General features: G+C 43.0%; 1 protein-coding gene across 2 annotated transcripts in view; it reads right to left on the reverse strand.

Moving 5' to 3' along the window:
• MAD1L1 (mitotic arrest deficient 1 like 1) overlaps positions 1-19261 on the reverse strand; it is a 922608-nt gene that overhangs the window by 297278 nt on the left and 606069 nt on the right. For both annotated transcript variants that reach the window (XM_075318107.1, XM_075318105.1), the window contains one exon: positions 7057-7267. In XM_075318107.1, coding sequence (XP_075174222.1) covers positions 7057-7267 — 211 coding nt within the window. The remainder of the gene's footprint in view (positions 1-7056; positions 7268-19261) is intronic.

Consider the following 19261-nt stretch of genomic DNA (forward strand, 5'->3'; position numbering starts at 1 on the left):
CGGCGTAGAATAAAAGAGGTGTTCTGGCTTTCATATCGGAGGTGCCAGCTGTTCGCCACAAAGCTGAATTATTATCTCTTATTCGTCACCCGCAGCTTCTCTAATGTGAAGCGCGGCGTCCATTAAACATGTGCATGTCGGCAGAGCGAGAGGGCAAACAACACAGCCCGCCGTTCTAAAAGGAGCCGATTAAGCCCTGGTAATGATAGGTGCGTGATGACACCTGGTTACATGGCTATGACAGTTCTCATCACTTGCTGTATCCTCTTATCCTGAAACTTTGAGAAAAAAAAAACAAAAACAAGAAAAAAAAACATTTGAGTGGCAGCATAATGTAGGGACAGAGACACTGATTCCAGTGATATATCACTTGACTTACTGGGTGCCGCAGTGGTGATACAATCAGAGCTTTCTCTGCTGGAGGTGCAGCAGAGCTCAGAAAGCAGACCCTGCCCACACCACTGATTGGCAGATATTTGTGTACTGGCTGTGTGGGGGCGGGGTCAGCTTTCTGAGCTCTGCTACATCTACAGCAGATAAAGCTCTTATTGCATCAGCACCGCTGCATCCAGTAAGTCAAGTGATATATCGCTGGAATCGGGATCTCTGTCCTTACATTATACTAATCAAGCCACAGGAGGAGAAAGAGAAAGCTGGTGGCATTCACCCTTTAGTAAAATCTTTGTTTATTTAATTTCTTCAAAAGATAAAATACATACAATTGCAATCGTATGTAAAGCGCTGTGGAATTAACAGCGCTATATAAATAAATATTATTATTATTATAATACAGGAGTTTGATGCGGGGTACGTCCAAAGACGCAGGGCACACAAGGAATGACGGCAACCGTTTCACGCACCTCAGTGCATTGTAGGCTCCTAACATTATGCTGCTCACAGGGAGGCAAAGGGGAAACTAGTCCGGCAGTGATAATATCCTGCTGATAAAACAATGATTGTGTTAAAATCACAGCACACAGTCTAACAAGTGACACAACTGGAATCAGGCTCTCTGCCCCTACATCATTCTCTGCTCTCAGACTATACAGCAAAAACCTGCTGACAGATTCCAATTAATTTAATGATGGTCTGGTTTAAATGGTTTTCACTATAGGGTGATAATATGTATACAACTGGTAATATGTAAAATAGTAATCACATTGCTAAGTTTAGTGCCTATGAAACTCGGCCTTCTCTGACGTGTTGGTAGAATGGGTGGGCTGTAATACAAGATAAGTGATTACATTTAGGGTTATTCAGTTTGGAAAAACAGAGGCTTAGGGGGTGATCTTATTACATTTTACAACAATATGAGGGGACAGTACAGAGACCTTTCTAATGATCTTTTTACACATAGGTCTGCCATGGGGACAAAAGGGAATGTAGAGGAAAGAAGGTTTAATCATAATCACAGATGTATATTCTTTACTGTAAGAGCAGTGAAATTATGGATTCTTTATTGTAAGCAGTGAAATTATGGATTCTTTACTGTACGAGCAGTGAAATTATGGATTCTTTACTGTACGAGCAGTGAAGCTATGGAAGTCTCTGACACATGATGAAATTGTTGATTCATTACTAAAATTTAAGAGAAGCCTGGATGCCTTTCTTGAGAAATATAATATTGCTGGTTATGTTCACTAGGTTCTGTGATAGGTCGTTGATCCAGGGAACTAATGCGATTGCCATATGAGGAGTCGGGAAGGAATATTTCCCCTAATATGGAGCTTAGTGTCTGCCCCATGGGGTTTTTGCCTTCCTCTGGATCAACAAGTTAGGGTTTGGCTTGAAGTCGATGGACTTAAAGGGGTTGTCCGATGGCCTTTCCTTAGGATAGGTCATCAATGTCTTATCGTCCGACACCCCGCTGATCAGCTGTTCTAGGTCCCGGCAGGCACAGCAGGAAATGCTCAGTTTACGTTGCTTCTCCATCTTCTGATAGTGGCTGCGGCCGGGTACGGCACATCCGCTTCCTATTGATTAGAATAAGAGGCTGATGTGCATTACTCGGCCACGGCCGCTTTCAGGAGACGGAGCAGCGCCAGAACTGAGCACTTCCAGCCGCCTTCTGCCGCCACCAGGACCGAGAACAGCTGATTGGCGGAGATACAGACCCCGGCCGATCAGACATTGACTTATCCTAAGGATAATCTACCAGTGTAAAAGTAGTGGACAAAACCTTTAAGTCTACTTTCAACCTTAAAAACTATGAAACTATGGTTATTTGGGCCACCAAGGGAGATAATTCTTCGGAAAACTCACGCAACTACAAATGGCCACCAGGATTTATTGAAATTGACCTCTTAACATTTATGGTTAGGTTTAAGAGTCTGATTGAAAGAACCTTTCCCCATGGAAGGGGTCTTCCTTTTTGAAGTGTTTGGTGCCAGTAAGGAGGCAAGAAGACATAGGGCATCACTAGGACAGAGCTCTTCGGATGGTACAACCAATTTTTAGTGGCCATCATATGACCAATTTCTTCGACAATGGCCATCAAGCACCTTACTCCATATATTACGTGTATTATACATATGTGTGCTGTCCATGGGCCACCAGTGAACCCATTATAGCCAGTCTGCTAGTGCAAATGGCCGATTTTACACATTGAACAATAGCATGTTGGGGAAAAACAAAAAGATAGCATGCACTACCAATGTATGGACTAGTGCATGTCGGACAGGACATGGAGCCAGTCATGGCCATAATTTTCTGACTTGAGTGGCCCGAGTTTTGCCACTTTTGTTTGAATCCAGGTTATTTGGAGATTTTTTTCCATGATTCCTGGTCTTTTATATGGTGTATCTTTAAAGGGTGAAGTACCAACGCATCATGGGTCCTGGCACCTGACAAAGCCTTAAGAACCATGTGCCACATAGGACCACAGCAGACATATAAAGGACACATGGTAGTATTCCATTCCCTACTACCTAACGGTGTTATAACTTTACCTCTCCGTCTCCAGTAATCCTAAAGTTTTGGAAAGTTTAAGTTATTATGTGCCGGAAACTTGAAAACCAACCAAGACAATGTAGGAAAAAAAAATCTTTTACTCCAGGCGCCGCGCAAGAGGGGAGAAGAAGGTCTGTACAAAGTGAAGATGTAACAGACTATTAAATATTATGCCTGGAGCAGAACAATCCCTCCCTAAGTCCATTAGAGAAGCACTTGAGACGAGCTCTCCAAGTAAACATTCGGAAAAACAGCGGCTCAGCAAGTATCACAGATAACTGTCGGAGACGAGAGGACGCGTGTGGAGGTCTACGAGGAGGAAGACCTTTATGTCCTTACTAAGACATCCGGATGGAAATGAGAAATATTACCGAAACTCCACCGAGAAGTCAGGAAATATGATCTCCTCTTCAAGTCATCTCTTATGATGATGCCCCAAATTCTACCCTGCTGCATCTCGGATACACATCCTACCCGGAAGATTAGGTCGTCAGAGGTTTGACCACCATATTTCCAGCTTCTTCAATGGTTCCGCTGGGGGAACCCACAGTGAAAACGCTAAAGAGAATGTGTCTCCAGGTTTTTTCCACCTAATAAGGCAGAGATGTGTCACTTACTGGACTGCTTAGTGTAGATTTGATAAGATCACTGTTTTATCAGCAGGAGATTATCACTGGAGGACTAGTAGACCTTCTGCCATGTAGACCTCCATTTTCATGAGCTCTGTATAACTCCTCCCCCACAACACAGATTGGCAGCTTTCTGCCTATGCACAGTGTATACACAGCTGCCAATCAGTGGTGTGGGCGTGGTTATATCAAAACTGCAGCAAGAAGCTCAGGAAGTGATACATCACTGGAATCAGGGTCTGTGGGGCTATAATATGCTGGTGTATCAAAAACTTGGTGAAAGATTTCCTTCAAGGTTACAGTTTCTGCAGTTATCACCACTCGAGCCTGATCAATGATCAATTAGCCCAGGGGGCCTTCATACTCATCCTCACTAAGGTATGAATAAATGAACATCCTATGAGAGTCTTCTCTTCTATGGGGTGATCATCTTAAATACAATCATCAGTATACTAAGATGATGACTTGTAAAAAAAAAATATAGTGGAAATCTGGTCTGGATAAGGGGGTTGTCTTCTCCGGGAGGTGTTTTTTTTAATCAAGGTGCCTACTGTTATTTGATTACGTCTTTACTTGAGGATAATAATGCATTTATTCATATGTTCACAGTATGTAATAAAAGCACCATGTGTGTCACGGGGTGTCACAGGGTATATAATGACGGGACAGGTGCCCCTAGGCTTGCCTTCAGACTTGAGTCCCTGCACTGTGCCTTATCTCAGAGGTAGGCTTGATGGTAGCCAGGTCTGAGCCCCCAGCGTGATCCTAACTCCTGTCCGAGCCCTGATCTTACTCCCCCCCTCTTCCCCATCATCAGGGCTGGCCGGGAAAACACAAAGACAAAACGGCACAGACAAGGGAGAACGGAAACTCATACACACAGCACTCAAAACACACAGAAGAGACAAAAAGTGTACGGGGAAACAATGAAAAAGGGAAGGAAGTAATGCACAACAGAGGAAAACTTACACCACTCAGAAGTGCAAAACAGATCATCATAAAGCGGAAAATCATCAATAACAGGATCCCTGGAGCTAAAGCTGACGTTCAGGAAGGAAGCCATGCTTTAAATGAGGAGGAGACAACTGCACGTGGCAATCAGCAAGCTGAGCTCTTAGGTCCTGCTCACCAGTCTGCAGGACTTAGCTCCTGCAGAGCTGATGATCAGTGAACCTGAACCAGCCGATGCCCGGCTCTGGCTGAACAATCCTCAGGTTGCTTGTCAGACTTGCCAGCAAGTGTGTGCAGAGTGGAACATCACATGACACTATGGTAGTATTATGTTGGAGCAGTGCTGTATAGTTACTTTGCTCTGTATGGCGGTATTATTTTGGCATTGTTATTAAAGGGATATCATTGCAGAATTATTCAATTTTCTTACAAAACTAAAACAAAAAAGCAAATAACAAAAACAGGGTTCACCCATAGCTGCAGTAGTTTATTTAAAACATTGTTTTGAAAAAACTCAGCATGTTGTAATTAATGGAATGGTACAAGCAGAGGGCGCCCATTGTGATTACGGTGCACTAGTCGGGAGCAGAAGGCGCTTTCGTCTACAATCTAACCTTTACTTTTGTGCGGCTGTAGACTTCATGTGACTATGATGAATGGAGGCGAGCTGACAGCACGCGAGCTCACAGGGTATGACGAAAATATCGTCTTTTTTTTTCATCCTTTGATGCACACGCAGCAAGTCTGAGCTCTAATCCCCGGCTGACGTCACGTGTGCCGGGATAGACGGGGAATTTTCAGATACAATAGAAAATAGGTTATGGCTCATTAAAGATATACATACACATACATGGCGAGGATGGTATTCATCACAAAGGCAAATGAGGAACGTGCCGGCGAGCACAGCGATGGAGCTGGAGCATTGCATTCACTGCATCATCTCAATACTCCCCTTTCATTGTAGCAGTCTAGACAGTTACTTTATTCTCCCAATGAATTCCCCACTACAGTAGTGTAGATTTTTTAGGCAGGTGTGTGTGTGTGGATGGGGATAGGGGTAGTTATGCTTACCCTTACGCTAGAGGGTCCCACACTATGCCTAATCTCAGGGATACTCCTAATGGTGGAGAGGTCTGAGTCCTGTTCCTAGCCCTGCTCCTGACCAGTTCTGATCTGATACCTCTCTTTCCACCAGGAAAGGACTGGACATGAATGTGATGTTGTCCAAAACAAAGACGGAGAAGGGAAAACCAAAACTCTGGCACAGAGCACACACACAGAGAAGATTAGAAAACAAGAGATTCAGGAGGAAAACAAGAGCAAGAAGGTAGCTACAAAAGACAACAGGGGTAAACTGCACAACCACACAAAGCAATAAGCACTACTTCCATAAGATATAATATAATGAAAGACCGTGTCCCAAGGGTAATCTTCAGAAAAATATTTATTCCATCCAGACCAAAGACAGCAACGTTTCACCCTACAATTGGGCTTGATAAAGCCCAATTGTAGGGTGAAACGTTGCTGTCTGGATGGAATGAATATTCTTCTGAAGATTAACCCTGGGACACTGTCTTTCATTATATTATGTGCTGATTACCAAGAGGATCCCTTGGATTTTTGACTTGCGTCCATTCTCCTTATGAAGGATTTCAACTGAGGTTCTGCAAACAATCTGTTTTTTTTTTTGCTTACTTCCATAAGATAGTCTAGAACACCACACCTCCCTAATCTAAGATAAAATATAGCTGGCATAGGTGAAAGGATTCATCCAGTATAAATAGGAGAGGAGCAGAGGTGATTGGCTTCCCCACAACATGTGATCAAAGGAGACTAACAAGCAGACTAGCAGAAATTAACGCTTGCTACCCTGCCTATGAATATATTCAGAAATTCTCCATACCAAGTGTCCAGACAAGTTTTCACCACTAAGTGGAAATAAACTATAATAGGGAAAAAGGGAAGATGGGAAAGGTATATGGATCAGCACACAACAAGTCAATGCCCGAGTCTGCCTGTGTTGATCCCAGACACCAAAGAATTTCTCGGTGAAGTGTCAATCTGTACAGAACCTGACGCCGCCATGACAGATAGCAAAGTTTGTGAAAATCTCTGTGTGATCCCAGACGGCTTAGGTCAGGGCTCTGCAGGGGCCGGATCATCACTTCCAGGACCCCTTATTCTTCTTTATGTTGAAGACATGGTTCTTAATGACATTGGCTGGAAGTTTGGGGGTCACTATTTTGCTGGAGAATCAATTTGGAGCCAATCAGGCGCCTCCCTGATGGTATTACATGATGGATTAGTATCTGTCCGCACTTCTTATAGTACAGAGGACATCATTAATTCTGACCAAATCTCCTTCTCATTATGCTGAAATGCATTTTACTTCCTAGTTTTTGCTCTTAGTTGAGTCTTTACCTTTGTTTCCAAGTTGAAGGTATGAGGTTTTTCGGATACAATTTTTTTTTTTAATCTTAAGATTTCTGGTTTATCCACTACACTATGAAATGCAATAAGCACTTACCTGTAACTTCCTGAACGGGGCTCTGTAGACTCCCTGCTGCTTCAAGTTTGTCAGGAACTGTGGAGCCCCCCTCTAAAATACGGACGAGATCCCTCAGTTTATTGCACTCATCCTGGAGGCTCTGGACGTCGTCCTTGCGCTGCTGTTTGGCCTTAGTCGCAGGATTCAGACTAAAATGAATCACTTTTACTTTACTTGGATCATAAGAACCCTGTAAAGAGAAGAGAAATGTCTTATTATTGCCTGCGGCTCATCTACATGGGATCAGTATAATCCGCGGGGGTCGCACATTCATCCCCTTTCTCATTTCTGATGACACGAAAGGTTTAAGTAGCTTCGAAAAAATAAGTCTACAGCCAGTCTATGTGACAGCAGAATCCTGACAGTGTGCAAGGTACCCACCTACAAGATTCCCCTATATTGGTAGCGCGAGAGGGCACTCACATGACAATTGAGGTCACGTGTCGACAATCGTCTCCATGTTCTAGTGAGATTAGTGGATCAAAATCTCATTGGACGACAGCAAATGCGCAAATTTCGGTCATGTGACTAGCTAATCACACTGCAAATAGAGGAGAATTGTGACACTGTGTGCAACTGTCGATAGTGTCACACTGCAACTGCAGCACTTTCTTTTAGCCCAAAAACTCCATTTAATCAAGTGTCATACCGCAGCTCGGCAAGTTCAAACTGGCTTCTGTACATAAACGCAAGCCCCCTCCAGAAAATCAAAGGAAATGTGTTTTCAATCGAAGCAAGGGAGGAATGATTAAAAGGAATTTGTCACCAGGTTTTTCCACCTAATCTGAGAGCAGCATAATGTAGGGGTAGAGATTCTGATTCCAGCGATGTGTCACTTGCTGAGCTGCTTACTGTAGTTTTGATAAAATCCCTGATTAATCAGCAGTAGATTATCATTACAGGACTAGTTGGCTTAGTGCCAGGTAGTCCAGCATATTCATGAGCTTTTTATAACCCCGCCCCTCCACCACTGATTGGAAGCTTTGTATTTGCATTGAATATGGTCAGAAAGCAGCCAATCAGTGGCGTGGGTGGGGTGTTAGAGCTCTACCTTCATATAACTGCTAGATCTGCAGCAGAAAAAAACATTGATTTTTATCAAAATGACAGAAAACAGCCCAGTAGTGACACATCGCTGGAATCAGGGTCTCCATCTCTACATTATGCTGCTCTCGGATGTGAAAGCAAAAAAAACCTGGTGACAGATTCCCTTTAACATATAGTGCATATAACCCATGAACAGGTGTAGCACAGATTTTGCAAAAAAAAAAATAAATAAAAAAAAAAGCCATACTTTTTTCAATTCAAGATAATCCCCCCTCCTTTAAACCATCAGGTACTTAACTATTACTCAGTAAGAACAAATACCGTGACAGTAAAACCAAGCAGATTTGTAAGGGATATATCTCCTATAAAAATGGCACCTTTAGTAATCTAGTCGCTGCTTCCAATCTTCAGAAACCAAATATGCTAATTAGGGTGCACCCCCGGTGTGGTCAAGTGTAACAAAGGAAGAGCGGATGGTACAGGGCTCCTCGTCTGACCTTAAGACTGGGGACCCTGAGCTGTCCCTTATCCAGATGGTACACTTAATTATAGTCAGGGTCGAGCCTCCAACGTGGCCCTCTCTCCTGTCCTGACCTTAACGACCATGTTCCCACCACCCAGGGGATTCACCCGGACGGAGCTCCCAAAAACCCCACCAACGCAGAACAAGAAACGGGGATAAATAAAAACTCACACTCCTAAAACCTGCACCAGGGGAAAACAAAGGAGTACGGGTAAGGGTACAAAGAAAAGGAAGTAGTAAAAACAATTTACAACAATCACAGCAGATAGCAGCAGTAGTAACAACACGTCATCTCTGCTCCATGGCTAGCTCCTAACTGAATAGAATAACCAGCAACAAGTCCAGGAAGCAGAGGACTAAAATCTTATCTAGAAGTAGTTTAATTACTGCCAGCTGAGCCAGTCTGCTGCTGCTGCACCAGAGGAAGCATTAACCCTTAAAGTGCCTAAAAGGAAAAAAAAAAGATTAAAGTGCATAGTCCAGATGGTAAGGTAAGAGATAGCCCTGAGCCAGTCCCTATACACGTGACACCAAGAAGCTCAATGAACCATACCACCCACTAGTTTTATATGCCTCTGCTTCCTGCACTGGTGATTGACAATGCTGGCTCTCTAGCTGGAGAAAGTAATGCGGGCAAAAAAAAAGGTCAGGAAAGCTAGTGCTTTCCAGCGAAGGAGGTGGGGCATGCAGAACCAGGGAGGAGCAGTGCGCTCTGCCTCTTGGCCACACCAAGGGTGCACCATAATGAACATGGTTGAATAAATTTCAGTTTCTGAAAAACAGATAGAGCGATTAAAAGAACATAGGTGTGATTTTTGAGGATATGTGCTTAGTTTATACTGTCAGTATGGGGTTGGCTCCTGACTGGGGTAGCTCCAGTGATCATAAGAACAAGATGGATTCTGCTTCCAGACAAAGTGTAATATATATAAAAAAAAAAACAACAAAAAAACCCAAAACTTAATTGACAGAAAACCTTCCCAACGCTGCTGACACTTCGATGTAAACATTGATGAAGATCTCAATGGTCAGACTTCTATGTTCGCGGCCCCTCTCTGGTCAGAGGTGAGTCTGCACTTCATCTTATGCACCTCATTGAAATGCAACTTGCTTGTCTTTCCGACGAACGATAACATAATTTAGACCAAACCAGGTCATCTTGACGAAAATGCTGAGACAAGAGGTCACTGATGTTCTAGGAAATCCCGAGTCTATCTTATCTAATGTACAGTAAATGCAGTGTAGCATCGGAGCGTTGGTCGTCTCCGTCTCCTCACCATCCTGTTTCTTAAATCTGAGAAGAATTCTTCCTTAATAGATCCTTAATAGATCTTAAAGGGGTATTCCCATCTCCAAGATCCTATCCTAATATGTAGTAGGTGTAATAATAATAATAATAATAATAATAATAATAATAGCAAATATCTCCAATTAGTAATGTAGTATAGTTCTCCTGATTAGCTATGTCTCTTACCTCATGTGCAGGGCATTGCAGGACCTTAAGTATTCATGGCTACGACAACAAGCTAACTAACTGTGACTATATGCATAGCTGGAACCATGGATACCTAAGGGCCTGCAATGCCCTGCACATGAAGTAAGAGACATAACTAATCAGGAGAACTAGCGTATATTTCTAATTGGAGGTATTTGCTATTATTATTATTATTATTATAATACCTACCACATATTGGGATAAGATCTTGGAGATGGGAATACCCCTTTAAGGAAATTGACATCTTACATTTACTTTTATTAGACTCTATAAAGGGCTAAATTGCTCATTATGGTGCCCAATTCATGGTTTAAAAGGGGGTGTAAAATAAAAGGAAAAAAAAAAACAAAACTTTTTTTTACAGAAACAGCGCCACTGTTGTTTATAGGCTCTGGGTGGTACTGCATTCTGTAAGAAGCTGATCTGCAATACTATTTTGTTAAGTTGCAATACCCTAAGAAGCCTAAAGACTGAAGTGGCGCTGTTTCTGGCAAGCAGCCAAAAATAGATTATCCAGGTTTGGAAAAGCAAGTGGGATTTCTTAAAAAAAAACAACAAAAAACAAATATTTGGCCACAGGAGGTGTGCAGTATTGTAGCAGAGCTCCGTTCACTTGTAGGCGTGTGTCCTCTTAGGTGACTGTTCATAATAAGCTGTCCTGTGTGTGCCTATGAGGAATAAAATAATTTCCTAATTAATATGACCTGTCTAGATGCTGTGATTTCTTCCATACACCGCACCCACCGACATGGTGGAGCTCTGCTCTCTTGTCCCCATGTTCAGAAGCAGCAGCTGAATGGAGGACATTATACACAGTACTGCGCAGTGAAGCTGTGAGTCCAGCACTAGGGTGAGATTCTATACGACACTTAAAGCGGACCAACCACCAGGATTTTCCTATATAAACTAAAGCCAGTGCTATACTGGCACTATCATGCTGATTCTATACACAACTTTAGATGTGAGATCGGATGTATGGTTTCTGAAATACAGGCAAGTTTGTGAAATGCACTGTTATTTGATTGATAGCAGCTACAGAATATCTAACAGGTGGGTTGGGTTTACTAGTTATTCCCGCACCTGTCTCCCTACCTGTCCTTCCTCCCCGTGTCTCTTATTAAAGGGGGAGGAAGTACAGGGGGGAGGAAGGACAGGCAGGAAGACAGTGGGTGGGAATAACTAGCAAAACCCGACCCAACTATTAGATATTCCGTAGCTGCTATCAATCAAATAACAGTGCATTTCACAAACTTTACTTACCTATATTTCAAAAAGTATACATCCGATCTCACAACTACAGGTATGTATAGAATCAGCATGATAGTGCCAGTATAGCACTGGCTTTAGTTTATATAGGAAAATCCTGGTGGGTGGTCCTCTTTAACAAGCACTAGTTTGGGTCTGTATGCATTCCTGCTCCTCTTCCTCTTTCCATAGACTTTAATAAGCAGCTGTAATGTGATGTGATCTCTCAGCCCACTTTTGTTTTCAGCAAGATGGATATTTACAGTTTTTCAAAGTGGATGGTCTGCTTAGGATGAGAAGTGGCTCATAAGTGGATAAATAACCAGATATCTTTGATGAGATATATTAGAAAGTTTCTTACATTTGCCTGCATTATGGATTCCTTCATGTTCTTCAGGAGAAAAAATGTGCAATGTGGAAGCTGCAGGGGGTCTTGGACTAAGTGTAAACTTGTAAATCAGATACAGCCCGAGTTAAAAAGGCAAATTTAATACTATTTAGTTACATGTAAAATCTATAAACGGGAAGAAAAATTTGAGGCCAAGAGGAGCTTCCAGGATTGTGATGACCCAGGGTTTAGAAACAAAATACATAGACAAGAGCTCCGACTAAATATATGATACAATATAAATGACGAGACACAAAATCCTAAAAGTGAATCATCCTACACCGTGAGAGCAGTAAATGTTCACAGGTATTAATAAAAGAATAATCATGGCGCAGGATAAAAAAACGGATCTCGCACACAACATCCCAGGAACACAAAACACATCAATCTTTCTCTCCAAAAAATGAAAACCAAAAAAATGATTTCTAAGTCTTTAATAAATACAGGTCCTGCACCTGGTATAATAACTAAAGGTAAGCGGCAGCCATCCTCATAAAATGAGAGCTATAGGAATAGGGGGCAGAGAGACAAAGGAGAAATGGGAATTGTGACCAGAAAGGAAAGAGGAAAAAGTAAAAATAAAAGAAAGAATAGAAACAAAGTAGAATCAGGGAAGAAAGAAAGAGAAAGAAAAGTAAAGAAAGAAAGGTAGAAAGAAAGGTAGAAAGAAAGGAAGAAAGAAAGGTAGAAAGAAAGGTAGAAAGAAAGAAAGAAAGAAAGAAAGAAAGAAAGAAAGAAAGAAAGAAAGAAAGAAAGAAAGAAAGAAAGAAAGAAAGAAAATGTAGAAAGAAAGGAAGAAAGAAAGGTAGAAAGAAAGGAAGGAAGAAAGAAAGAAAGGTAGAAAGAAAGGTAGAAAGAAAAGAAAGAAAGAAAGGTAGAAAGAAAGGAAGGAAGAAGGAAAGAAAGGTAGAAAGAAAGGTAGAAAGAAAGAAAAGTAGAACGAAAGGTAGAAAGAAAGGAAGGAAGAAAGAAAGAAAGAAAGAAAGAAAGAGAAAAGTAGAAAGAAAGGTAGAAACAAAGAAAGAGAAAGAAAATTAAAGAAAGACAGAAAAAGAGAACGAAAAAATGGTAGAATGGAAAGAAAGAAAATGAAAGAAAGAAAATGAAAGAAAAAGAAAATGAAAGAAAGAAAAATAAAGAAAAAAAAGAAAAAGAAAAAAAGGAAAAAAGAAGTAAAAAGGAAGAAATGAAAAAAAAAGAACGAAAAAGGTAAAAAAAAGTAAAGAAAGAATAGGGTAAAGAGAAATGAAGGGAGAATGGGATGAAAGTAATAAAGAAAGGATAGGAAGGGAGCAAAGAAAAGAGAGCAGCAGTGAAGGTAGAAGTTAGGATGAGAAGGAAGGGACACCAGGAAGAAAGAAAAGAAGGAAGGAACGAGGCCGGTACTAAGTGAAAAAAGGGAGGCGAAGAAGAAAAGAAAGAAAGCGGAGTAGAAAAGAAAAAAAAAAAGAAGGGGGCTGGGATGAAAGGAAAAAAGGAGAAGAATGGAAGGAAGGGAAAATGAGGGTTGATAAGCAAAGAAGAGAGGCTGGGAAGAAAGATATGAAGAGAGGCTTGGAAGAAAGATGATAGCAAGCAGGGGAAAAGAAAGAATGGTAGGGAGCAAAAAAGAAGAGATTAGGAAGAAAGGAAAAAGGGAGACTGGGAATAAAAAAAACCAACAGGGGGCTGAGATAGAAGGAAGGATGGTTAGAAAGCGTTGGTAGGAAGCAAAGAAGACATGGTATGAATTAAGAGGAAAAAAAGGGGATGGGAAAGAGAAAGAAGGGAGTGTAAGGGTGATAGTTAGAAGGGGTGGCAGTAAAGAAAAAAAAGGAAGTGTAAATATAAAAGAAAAATGGAGGCAGGGAAAAAGAAAAGTTAAAAGGGAGAGTTATAAGGAAGGGAGAGTGGGGAAAAAATTGGACAGTGGGAATGGAAGAAAAGGAATTTTGTAAATGAAGGGAAGGTGAGAAGAAAGGAAAGAGTGGAGGTACATTAAAGGAAAGGAGGATAAGGTCATGAAAATAAAGAATGGTGCTGTTCTTAGCCATTGGCTTTCTATTCCTGATATACTTTTATTACTCCATTCCATTAAACTGCCTATATCTCATTGCTTCCGAGCTAATACAACTAATTACCGGCCATTAGGATGGCGTGACAGAAGATTGGTCGGTGGATTACACAATGCGCTGGTGGTAAGGAGACCGTAGGGAGCGGTCGTGTCTTTCGTGGACTCAAGAAGTCCCCTAGCTGAATAAGATTCTCATCTTCACCCGGTATTTTTTTCCATCATCCTTGTCGCATCGGTGAGCAACTCGAAGAACATCAAACGGCATAAAATGTTATTACTTTGGTCTCTTGCTTTCCTGAGTATGTTACCCGGTAAAGTTTGTCATTTTTACAACCAAACGCACAGTTGACACGGAGCGCTTACATCTTCCACTTGTTGGGAATGGACATTAAGATTGATAGGGAACAACTTACCAGGAGACTGGACTCTAAATTGGGCTGTAAACAGCTGTAACAAGCTGAGCTCGGCTGGAAACTTCAGCAATGACAGGACCTCGGCGTCCCCCTCCGTGTAATGTGGAGCAGGTGATTACCGGGCGGGGGAGATTTATATGTTCTGCCACAAAGCAAAAGAGCTACCGCTAATAACACAAAAGGTCGTCCTCCATGGACCGGCCGCACAAAAAACATTGCTTCCTTCTGTCCCCAAACTAGGAAAGTGGTAACAGTTCAATATGAAGTTGTCTTCCCTCGCTCCGAACACAAACGGAAGATAATTGGCTTCCTACGTAGCGGCTTCAAGAGTTTGTCCATCTCCAGATACAGAGAAAACTGATTAGAAGCCCTACTGTACACAAGACCAAGACATGTACGTGGGATAATGGTGCGGAGGATATATTGCGGTAAAAACTAAGAAAACGATGCACATTTACACAACTTAGATTCCCACAATAAGTTTTGCATATTTGTTAAAATTCAGCTTCATAGGCGATGTTCACACACAAAGGGGTTTTTTTGCGGCGTTTATTTTTTAATGCAAATTAATGTAAATACTTTTAAGCCCAAAAATTATACAAATATTTTAGGAGTGATAGCTTTATTGGCTGATAAGTAAAGGAATCACTCCTAAAATACTTTTATAATTTTTGGACATTAAGTATTTATAAAGATTTTTCTGACTAAAGGCCGCTTTACACGTATCAACTTATCGTACGTTCGCATTTGCGATCGCACCCACCCCCATCTTTTGTGCGTTACGGGCAATTTGTTGCCCGTGTCGCACAAAGTTGTAAACCCCCCATCACACGTACTTACCTCCCGAACGACCTCGCTGTGGGCGGCGAACATACTCTTCCTGAAGGGGGAGGAACGTTCGGCGTCACAGCGACATCACACAGCGGCCGGCCAATAGAAGCAGAGATAAGCGGGATGTAAACATCCCGCCCAACTCCTTCCTTCCGCATTGCCGGCGGCCGCAGGTAAGCTGTGTTCATCGTTCCCGGGGTGTCACACGGAGCGATGTGTGCTGCCTCAGGAACGATGAACAACCGGAGCACAGAAGGACATTAGATTTTTTGAAAATTAGCGACGTGTCAACGAGCAACAATAAGGTGAGTATTTTTGCTCGTTCACAGTCGCACGTAGCTGTCACACGCTACGATATGTCAAACGATGCCGAATGTGCGTCACTAACGACGTGACCCCGACGACATATCGTTAGATATATTGTAGCGTGTAAAGCGGCCTTTAGACTGTACCACAATATCAATTTGTATTGTACATCACATTAAAGCTTAACATGGACAAAACAGAGTTCATTGTCTTTCCTCCTCCTCCCTCAACTCCTCCACCAAGCCTATCCATCAAAGTTGATGGCTGCTCACTCTCCCCAGTCTCACAAGCTCGTTGCCTTGGAGTAACCCTCGACTATGCTCTATCCTTCAAGCTGCACATCCAAGCTCTCTTCACCTCATCCAGACTACAACTCAAAAATATCTCCCGGATCCGTGCTTTCCTTAACCAAGAATCAGCAAAAACATTAGTATATCTCCCGCCTCGACTACTGCAACCTCCTGCTCTCTGGCCTCCCTTCCAACACTCTTGCACCCTTCAATCTATCCTGAACTCTGTGGCCCATTTAATCCACTTCTCCCCTCACTATTCCCCAGCCTCGCATTTCTGCCAATCCCTTCACTGGCTTCCCATCGCCCAAAGACCCCAGTTCAAAACCTTAACCATGACCTACAAAGCCATCCACAACCTGTCTCCTCCCTACATCTGTGACCTAGTCTCCCGGTACCTACCTGCACGCAACCTCAGATCCTCACAAGATCTCCTTCTCTAATCCTCTCTTATCTCCTCTTCCCACAATCGCGTACAAGATTTCTGCCGTGCCTCCCCCATACTCTGTAACGATCTACCCCAGCATATCAGACTCGTTCCTACCGTGAAAAGCTTCAAGAGGAACCTGAAGACCCATCTCTTCCAACAAGCCTACAACCTACAATAGCCCTCAGTCCAGTACACCACTGCACAACCAGCTCTGTCCTCACCTATTGTACCATCACCCATTCCCTGTAGACTGTGAGCCCTCGCGGGCAGGGTCCTCTCTCCTCCTTTACCAGTCTGTTTTGTACTGTTAATGATTGTTGTACGTATACCCTTTTTCACTTTTAAAGCGCCATGGAATTAATGGCGCTATAATAATAATAATAATAATTAATTATTAAAGGGGTTCTCCACTACTAGGACAATTGCTTCTTATTCAATGTATTTCCCCAGGTAAAATAATGACTATATTCACCTCCCGTACCGGCAACGTTCCAGCATGTCTGTGCTTGCAGTGCCATGATGTCCCACTGTTCTGCGTCCAATCAGCACCGGCTTCATTCTCCCCGGCTTTGGACCAAACAATCAACATGAAATGAGTGTTTTGGTTGCACTCACTTCCTGTTGATTAACTCGTTGTGGTCCGAAGGCAGAGAGATGAAAGCAAGTGCTGATTAGACAAGGGGCTCACGTGACGTTACAACCCCACGTTATCCCCAACACCGTCAGTACGGGAAGAGAGTATATGCTTTATTATTTTACCTAGGGGAGACATGTTGAATCAGATGGGGTTGTGTCACGTGTGACAGACAGTCATGTGGTTTCTGGCCATAGAAAATCACAGCATCTGGCTGCGCAGAATGCTCCCTGACTTTCCATTGTACCTGATGTCATTATTCATTGGTATAGGTAGCTTTCCTGCTGGATTTTCATCTCTCTCCCTTTAGGACCCAGCAGGAGCTCGACTTACACCCAGCTGCTGATCATCAGTAATCTCTTTCGCTTAAATACCCCTTTCTTTCTTAGACTGATGCTGGTGATATTTTTCAGTTCCTTCAAGCCTTGGTTAAAAGCAGGTGGCTTGTAATCCTCTGTTATGTTATTGCTGAAAACTTTGCTGAACTTCTACCCTTCTACCTGAGTCTTCTGTGGATAAATAGTTCACATATACATAATATATATATATATATATATATATATATATATATATATATATATATATATATATACACACACACACTAGAAGGTGGCCCGATTCTAACACGTCGGGTATTCTAGAGTTTATTGTGTAGTTTATGTATGATTTTTGTTCATATATATATATATATATATATATATATATATATATGCTGTTGTGTGTAGTTGGCAAGTGTGTGTGTAGGGCGCTGTAAATGTTCTGGGTGATGTCTGGGTGTGGGGTTGTGTGAGAGCGGTGTTTGTCTGTTGCGTTGTTTGTGGAGCGCTGTGTGTCTGCAGCGTTGTGTGTGTGTGTGTGTGGTGCTGTGTGTGTTGCGTGGTTTGTGTGGTTGTGTGTGTAGAGTGCGTGTGTGTGTTTTGGGGGGAGGTATGTTTTGTGCAGTGTGTGTGTGTGTGTGTGTGTGTGTGTGTGTGTGTGTGTTGGAGGAGTAGTCCTGGGGAGAGAGGAGTATAATAGGAGGAGTAGTCCTGGGGGGAGAGGAGTATAATAGGAGGAGTAGTCCTGGGGGGAGAGGAGTATAATAGGAGGAGTAGTCCTGGGGGGAGAGGAGTATAATAGGAGGAGTAGTCCTGGGGAGAGAAGAGTAGTCCTAGGGGGAGAGGAGTATAATAGGAGGAGTAGTCCTGGGGGAGAGGAGTCTTAAAACAGTAGTCTTGGGGGAGGAGTCTAATAGGAGGAGTAGTCCTGGGGGAGGAGTCTAATAGGACAAGTAGTCCTGGGGGGAGAGGAGTCTAATAGGAGTAGCAGCCCTGGGGGAAGAGTCTAATAGGGGGGCATGGCCGAGCGGCCAAAGTGTGCGGGGGGGGCGTGGCCGGGGCGAGCAGGCAAAGTGTGCGGGGGGCGTAGCCGGGCCGAGCAGGCAAAGTGTGCAGGGGGCGTGGCCGGGCGGGCAAAGTGTGCGGGGGCGGGGCAGAGTGGGCAAAGTGTGCGGGGGGCGTGGCCTGGCCGAGTGGGCAAAGTGTGCGGGGGGCGTGGCCTGGCCGAGCGGGCAAAGTGTGCGGGGGGCGTGGCCTGGCCGAGCGGGCAAAGTGTGCGAGGGGTGGGGTTGGGCGGCTAATGTGTGCGGGGGGCGGGGCTGGGCCGAGTGGCCAATGCGACGGTTGTCACAGTAATGACGTCATTTTGGAGCAAGACAGACAGACAGAATAAGGCAAATTATATATATATATACATATACACACACAGACATACATTGTACACACACACATATACATACACACACAAACTGAGCCAGTCTCCTCTTCAGCTTTAGACTCCTGCAATTAAGAGACCTTTGGTAACATCATGGTCACATGCCCGTGATGTCACAAAGGTCCTTAAGCAGTCTTACCATATCAGGATAGGGCTGGGGGCCTATCCTGATTGCTCTCTCTTGCCCTAAATACCAGTCCTGTATACCAGCCTGTCTTGTTCAGTTATTATAGACTCCAGCAATTAAGAGACCTTTGGCTACATCATGGTCACATGATCGTGATGTTACAAAGGTCCTTAACCAGTCTTACCATATCAGGATATAAACGCTGGGGCCCATAGAAAAATGAGGGCTCTGTGAAATTTTTCAGTTTCCACTCTCTTTCCCTTAATACCAGTGCTGTATACCAGTCTGTCTCCTCTTCAGTTCTTAGACTTCTGCAATTAAAGGACCTTTGGTTACATCATTGTCACATGACTGTGAAGTCACCAAAGGTCCTTAAACAATCTTAACTCGGAATACAAATACTGGGGTCAGTAAGACAGTGGGATCCCGGGGAAATCGCACCGTTTGACACCCCTGACCACTAGTCCGGACTTTAACAAGAGCTTATTTTTGGACTAGGGGTTCATGTTTCAATCATTCTCCAAAAGTCTTGCAAAATCATCCTAGGGCTTATTTTTAGGGAAACTTGATTCAAAGCAGTATAATACTCACGAACAATACAAGGCACAGGTACAGGTGTGGTGTGTGTGTTATTTATTTATTTTTATTTT

Source organism: Anomaloglossus baeobatrachus, chromosome 7, assembly GCF_048569485.1.
Source record: "Anomaloglossus baeobatrachus isolate aAnoBae1 chromosome 7, aAnoBae1.hap1, whole genome shotgun sequence".
Classification (NCBI taxonomy): Eukaryota; Metazoa; Chordata; class Amphibia; order Anura; family Aromobatidae; genus Anomaloglossus; species Anomaloglossus baeobatrachus.